At 36.9% G+C, this 7,676-nt stretch overlaps 1 protein-coding gene across 1 annotated transcript; it reads right to left on the bottom strand.

The window, feature by feature from the left end:
- Positions 1-692: 692 nt before the first annotated feature.
- Positions 693-6,634, bottom strand: LOC125020563 (class I histocompatibility antigen, F10 alpha chain-like). The gene is made up of 5 exons (XM_047605992.1): positions 6,469-6,634; positions 5,125-5,391; positions 2,349-2,627; positions 1,586-1,876; positions 693-910 (listed from the first exon to the last, which is right to left on the bottom strand). The coding sequence occupies exons 1-5, from the start codon at positions 6,515-6,517 to the stop codon at positions 810-812; spliced, it is 987 nt and encodes a 328-aa protein (XP_047461948.1). The 5' UTR covers positions 6,518-6,634; the 3' UTR covers positions 693-809.
- Between the last annotated feature and the right edge of the window lie 1,042 nt (positions 6,635-7,676).

Here is a 7,676-nt window from a genome sequence, read left to right as displayed (position 1 = left end):
AAAACAACCTGGCAGCTGTTGGAGAAACCTACACATGAATGAATGAAGCCTGAACACAAGTAAATGTTTCTAGTAGTTAGTTAAACACATATTGAAACAACTTGATTTCAGACGTAAAATTTGAGAAATTTATTTTGCTGACGGTGCATTCAAGTGTTGGTTTTCATCGTGTTCTTCATGTCAAGATGAAAAATCCCGTCATTTTTCATCCTCTCACCTTTCACTTTATGCGAGTGGAGCTTTTTCCTATAAATACAATGAAACACACAAAGATCATTTTAAAAAGACAAACAACTACATGTTTACATGTGAGTTCACCTGAAACAACAGCAGCTTTGGAGACTTTACTATTATTTGTTTAGTTTAATCAACTGTGTTTAGTGTCCACTCACCTTCTCTGGGTCTGTACGTCAAGATGATGATGATGAAGTGTCAGAAGCTAAGAAAAGAAAGGAATGGTTTCTAACATTTGTTCTTTATGATTTTAATCATCTTTAAATGAAGCTCACAAATATCATGAGAGACATAAATGTGATCAAATAATCAACTTAATTTAATACTTACTGTTAGCGTGTTTAAACCCTGAAATAGAAAAGACAATTATTTGTTCAGACTTTATAAGAGGACACAAAAATAACACATGCTTTGTGCAGCAATACTATGCACTAAACAAGCTATGTGATGTCACAAGCACAAGACACAAAAACACATGAAGCTACAAGAGCATCAACACAAAAACACATGGAAATGTTAAATACATATTGGATGTATGATGAGTTTTATGAAAAGTAAAACCATATTTTTGTTCTTCACTGTTGTTGCGTTTTTTTCCACATGATGAGTCCAACTACGCAGGCTGCCAGGAGGAGGAATCCTAGAACACCTCCAATAACAGCAGCAGTAGGGAACCCTGAGGAACGTGGAACCACAACAGGAGAAACTTCAGATCAAAGGATTAAGACAAACTACCAGAAATACTGTAGAGATGCACATTACAGTTTGAGATGCATCATTAATACTGGTTGAAAACCTTATTAGAACACTGCACATCATTTTTAGGCATATTGAAAACTGAATGAACATCTGCATGAATGCTCTTACAGGTCACAGGAGCATTGACACTTTAACAAGTCTAACTACTCTTTATATTACAGCCACCATCCACCATGTAAATGTAAAAACCTACAGTATGCTGTGAACCGCTCAGGATCACATGTCAGGGTCAGAAACCTCAACAAGCAAATGTTGAAACTCTTAATCAGAAAACTGACCCACATTAAACATTATAGGAAGAAATGAACAGGCAGCTGTAAAGAAATTAATAGCTATGAATAAAAGTCTATAAATTAGATATTATAATAATATTATAATAATAATAATGAAATATTATTTTAATAGCTTCCCTATAGTGGTGTTAATGTCCCAACCACTCTTCCACAGTACGACTGAATGATCAATGAGACTTAAACTAAAGGAAAAACTGATTCTCAATTCAAACAACAAAACCATAAAAGGAGACATAAAACACCACCAATAACAACAAAACACAACTTTGATTAGATTAAATTAAACATGTTTTTCCTACCTCCACTTTTAGGCTCCAGGTTGGTGATGATGTCGTCCTCCACACCAGAGAGCTGAAACACACAGTCGTACCTCCTCCAGTCTTCAGGTGAGACTGATGAAATGTCCAGGTCAACTTTCATCTGGAAGGATCCATCATGGTTGGGGAGGATCTCTCCACGTTCCACTCCTTCATGAATCTCCTCTCCATCTTTCCTCCAGAACATCATGGCTCTGTCAGGGTAGAAACCTGTAGCGTGGCAGCTGACTGGAGAGGAGGGAGTCTTCTGGAGGAGAGACACTGAGGGGACGTCTTGAGGGACAGAGAATAATATCCGTATTACAGCTAACTGTATGCTGTCATTTCTAGTAGACGTAGAGATGTAGTTTCAATGGTTTGTTTACATATATTAATATATACATACACCAAGTGAAATGTTATTATGAAAAGTAGGTGATCTTACATAATATGAAAATGATTTCAAAAAGAGCCATAAGGAGGAGTCAGTGACAGTTTAACAAATGCCAGATGGGAACAAATGCAGATGGAAAGATAAAAACAAAAGTGATGTGGACAAACACATTTGTGAGATAAAGAAAGACATAAACAGCAAGAAATGGTGATATATACATTAAAGAAGAAGAAAATTAGAGTGGTGTTAGAAAACGAGAAAAAGAGAAAAAACTGTAAACAGTTGGTCATATATTATAATGCTGTGGTAGAAAAGTAACTGAGGGATATAAACACTGAGTTCATTAAACTAACTGAGGTCATGTGATTTTACCTTTTCTCATCAGAGAGCTCCTCCCATAGTTCACATACTTCTTCAACCACTCAGGACATTCCTGGGTGAGGTAGTTCTTCCACTGTGCGATTACAGCTTTTTTATTGTCCCACTTGTGTTTGGTGATGACAGCCTCTGGTATTGGAGCGATCCATGTCTCTGTCTCCACGTTGAATACTATGAAGTCCTCTCCATCATAACCATCCTGACGATATCCCTTCACCTCATTAGTCTCATCATCCCATTCACAGCCATACATCACCTGGACAATGTGGACACCTGAGAGACAGAGACAGAGACAGAGAACCTGTAGTGAACCAGACTCAGATCATTTCATTATTTTATTTCACATCAAATCTTCACCACAGAGCTCCACTCATCAACAGACACAGAGGATCAACTCCTACTGTTGTTACTGGTCTGATGGAAACTACTGGACATTTAGACAGAGACAGAACAGACAGACAGGAGACAGGGACACAGTGGACAATCCTACATCCTCTTCAATATCCATGAATTATTATTTGATTCAGAATAAAATTAAATAATCATAACTGTTTCTAATAGTCAGAAACAAACAGCTAAAGACTGGATTTACACTAAACAATTATTATTAAATCAAAGTTGTCACTGATTCATGTTCATATTGATCAACCAGTCGATTCATTAACTTCACATTTAAATATTGTGAGTTTATTGTGGCACAGAAACACTAGGAGCAAATAAAGGTTAAATGTGAAATCTAATCTACTGTAGTTCTACTATATTATGGACACACTGGATCAGAAGAGTTCATCTAAACTGTTTCTCCGACAAATTTAGATCTTTAGCTGAAGATTTGTGTCACTGCTGGTTATGTAAGGAGTGTTTTTATTTATTTATCACTTGTTTTCACTGTGAAATGTCAGAAATTAGTGAATAATGATGAGGATAAATCTTCAAGCTGCTTCTTTTGACCAACAAACACTGAACAGGATTTAATTTAAATTAAATTTTAATTTAATTTAATGTTCATATCTGAGAAACAGGAACCAACAAATGTCTGATTGATTAAAGAGTTCAATGATCACCTGGTTCAATTCATTTTCACGATCAACTCATTGATTTATTGATTAATTATTTAATCACTGTTTGTTCAGTAAAGTAAAGTGAATCTAATCCAGTCTGTGTTTGTCTTTTACTTTGTGTTTCTTATTTTGTTTTTAGTTTGTGAGTCTCAGTTTTTCTTTGAGCTTCTTCAAAGAGCTCTGATGATATTAGCATTCGACCTGCAGCTCGCTCTAAAAGTTAAGATTTAATTCATATTCACAGTCAGTTTGTCTCTGATTTATTTGTGAAACCTCGCTGCTAGTAACAGAACAACCTTCTGGAAAGTTAAGACGTCCACAGTTCTCTGACATTCACTGTGAGCCAACACTAGCTAGCTTCTTAACATCATGTGTATTTCTGCCAAATTAGTGAATATTTTTAACCACAATAAAATGACTAATCAGATAAAGACACGACTGAATCATTTCCTGGTTCTTCTTTAGCTCCTGAAGCAGTAAAGCTCTTGTTGATCCGTCTGACAGACAGTCTGATCTGGTTCAACCTCCACTCAGTCCTCTCCTGCTCTCCTCCATCAACTACAGCCTTTCTGCATTTTTAACCAACACACACAGTTCAGCTGCTGTCATTTAATTAGATATTTTCTGTTCCTGTTGTCACGTGAACGAGCAGAAACAGTGACGTGACTGTGGCTCATTAACGCTAGTGTTAGCAGCTAAACCAGGCTAACGCTAGCAGCTAAACCAGGCTAACGTTAGCAGCTAAACCAGGCTAACGTTAGCCACTAAACCAGGCTAACGCTAGCAGCTAAACCAGGCTAACTCCTCCACTGTGGCGCTGAGACGCTTTTTAAATCACTAGTTTAGGATCATGAAGTGAAAACCAACGTGAGCGCTGTTTAATAACTACACCTGTATATAGTGTGGTCACAGAGAGCTCCCTGTCTGAGCAGATACACCACACTGTTACTGTATTTTCTATTTCATCCTGAACATGAAGGAAAAACTCAGGTAGTAGATCATTTAACTGACACATATATTCACTAACTAGTAGGATCATTTCATCCTCTCTTCATCTGTCCAACTCTCAGCTGAAAACTAATCATCAGTTCCTGTCATTTTATATATTTTTAATGAATTTAAGCAGCATCTTAGCTCAACAGCACAGAAGCTACAACTTTCCTGCTTTTACTAAGAATTTATGAGCCACAATCAAATCACTGTTTTTTATTTTTTTTGCTCATTCGTTTGTCCGACAGCACAAACAGAAAAATAATTCGATGAGAGCAGTTAAACAGCGAATGTGTGAATTAAAAAACAGAATATGAGAGGGAGGAGAGCAGGAGAGGACTGAATGGAGCTTTTATCAGATCAGACTGTCTGTTAAACTGATCATCACATGGGGGCTGTCGTCTTTATTCGTTTTTCTGTTTCTGTTTTTAATTTCAGTAGATTTATTCTGATCTAATTTAGAGGAAACAATCTTTTTATTAAGTGTTTAGTTTAGAGTCAGAGCAGTAAACCAGGGTCCAGTCTTCAGTCTCAGAAATCTGAGTTAAATCTGATATTAAATCTTTGTGTGTTCAAGTGAATTAAGAAAAATCTACATATTAAACAATTACATGTGAATGTTGTTAATGGATGATACAGAGTGTGTGTGTTCACAACAGTTTATTAAAATCAATGAATAAGTAAATATTTTATCTATAATAACTGAGACATGAACTAACCTCCAGTTTGGTTGAAGCGCTTCTTTGCAATTTCAATGTTGCCTTTGAAGACCTGATGGGCAGCCAAGAAGTTTCCAGTCTGACTCTCCCAGTACTGTGGATCATCCTCTGTGTATTTCTTTATCCAGTCCTGTTTGGGCTCAAATCTCTTGGTGTTGCTGTCATAGTGAACCATCTGAACTTCATCAACCAAACCAACAACCACAAACTCTGGGAAGTTTGGGACTTGAGACGAGGTCGTGTAAATATACTTCAGAGAGTGAGTCACTGTAACAAAAGAGTTCAGTTTTCAGAAATAACAACAAGAAAAAAAATACAGGAACCACTTTCATCATAACGTCTGTTGTACAATAAACAAATAAATAAACTAAATATACAGATTTACAACTTATTATTATATGATTAAATATTAAACTAATCCTCAAAGTTTTAACTATAAAGTTTAAATCCTGTTTAGTTTCCAGTGAAAACATTTATTTTTTGGGAACTTGTTTCATACTGAACAATCCGAGCTATTTAAAAATCATCTTTTGAGTCTCTGGATAAATTCTATAATTAAGACACTGCTTCAAGTTCTGGATTTCTGTAATTAATATCATTTCTTGTTACTAACCAGCCTGTAGATAGTTACTGTTGAAATGAAAACATATATATCTTAAATATATTGTCTTCAGTAAAATATGAAGAGGTAGAACAACGTGTTTTTATTAAATACATCATATTTACTTGGTTACAGTGAATATTCTGAGTGAAATTTAGTTTCAAGATGATTAATAAATAAAATGTGATGTTAGGATGTCTGTAATTTAGTTTATACTGTGGATAAAATTAAATATTAAACAAAGCAGAAAGTTGTTTGTCTTCAAATTCCAAACAACCTACTGAATAAAAGAGCTACTAGAGTATTTATAAGACTCACAATTAACTGCATAAAGTTTGCATTTAACAAAACAATGAACAATTTAAAGGTTGAAATGGCCAAATGTTCCACATATAATGTAGTTGTAGACAGAAAACTTATTGTTTTAGTTCTTCCTTCATATACATTTGTCTTCGTATTATCTGAACTTATTTGTGTTGTGCGTTGGACTTTTACGCTGCGTAATGATGCTTCCATTTTAGTCAGAACCCGCTCGGATCGTTTCCTCTCGACTTCTCCACAGCTCTTTTCAGAAACAGACATTTGACTTTAATTCATGACAAAACAGTGGCTAAAAATATAAAGTTTAGATCTAGTAGAGGAGACATCTGAGTCCTGTAAGTAAACATCTGACACTAATATAATTAATATTAGGCAGAAATATTTTCTGTTAAAATTAACCAAATTAAAAGCGTGTAACTCACCTGCTGACACTCCGTGAACAAGGCAAAGCAGAAACACGAACAGCTTCATTGTCTTCGTCGTATCAAACTCTCAGAAATAATGAGTTTTATCCAGACGAGTCGAGTCTGTTTCCAGCTCAAGCTCCAAAGCTGAAACGATGAACAAACTTGGAGAAGCGCCAACATGAGCCTCGATCTGAGCCAATAGGAATTTATTGTGAGTCCACGTCACTTAAATCTGGGTGAATCTGAACAACTGTTGCTGTGAACGAAAGTGAAAGTAAGTTCTTCTCATCCCAGTGAGTGTAACATGATGATGGATGATGTGTGAGTTAAAGTGTGACTTCTTCTAACTTGTTACATTTTACAGGAGTGTTTATAATCTCATGCTGCTCAGACTTTGTGTTGTTATTTTCTTAAACTAGTGTGATGTAACGTGCAGAAATGTATCAATGGGAGGTCAGAGGTTACTGTAAACCAAGGGCGTAGAATTGGGTAGGGACGCTAGGGACACGTTCCTACCAATATTCAACCGCTACTGTGTAATCACTATCAAATTCAATAGAACCGCTTCCTCTGTGTTTAGTCAATATTAGTGTTGGGTCGTTCACAAACGCCTTAAAACATGGCTTAGAACCACCATGACACAAGTAAGACTGAACAATCTTATGGATAATACTGACTGGATAACACTTACCTGACAGACTGCATGTTTTAAGTCTCCTTAGAGCACTGAAACTTCTTTCAGCCTCAGCTGATGAAACTGGGACGACTAAAAGCAGCCTGACAAGAGATTCAACTAGATTCAACAAGCCTCTCACTTCAACTGTCAAACCTCTCACCAATAACTATATCACTTCAGCACTAGATTTGAAAGTGTATTTGGACCTGAACATGGCTAGTTGGATCTTTAATCTGTCCCTGTTCAGCTCTGGGTATTGATCAACAATGTCCTTCACTTCTCCAGTCAGGAGAGTTTCCTCCAGCTGGGAGACACCTGGATCCTTCCAGTGGCACTGACACCCTGTGACTCCTCCCTGACGCTCGCTGGCACCCACTGACAAACTGCGACCACATGTCAGGATCTTGTCAGTGGCACTGACGCCTTGTGACCACTAGGGTAAATCCTGACACTGACGCCTTGGCTCGTCTGACACTGACGCCCTGTGCCTTGCTGGCAATGGCTGCCTCTCTTTCGGGACATGCCGTCGCTCTTTCTGCGGTTGACA

The sequence above is a fragment of the Mugil cephalus genome, chromosome 14 (assembly GCF_022458985.1).
Source record: "Mugil cephalus isolate CIBA_MC_2020 chromosome 14, CIBA_Mcephalus_1.1, whole genome shotgun sequence".
In the NCBI taxonomy this organism is placed as follows: Eukaryota; Metazoa; Chordata; class Actinopteri; order Mugiliformes; family Mugilidae; genus Mugil; species Mugil cephalus.
Note: the sequence above shows the minus strand (reverse complement) of the source record. Positions and strands in the feature narration are given on the sequence as shown.

Coding starts and splice junctions, on each gene's coding strand:
- LOC125020563 (XM_047605992.1), bottom strand. CDS start 6,517: ATGAAGCTGTTCGTGTTTCTGCTTTGCCTTGTTCACGGAGTGTCAGCA. Junction 5,392..6,468: donor TGTTCACGGAGTGTCAGCAG/GTGAGTTACACG, acceptor CTTTTGTTACAG/TGACTCACTCTCTGAAGTAT. Junction 1,877..2,348: donor GAGCTCTCTGATGAGAAAAG/GTAAAATCACAT, acceptor CTGTCCCTCAAG/ACGTCCCCTCAGTGTCTCTC.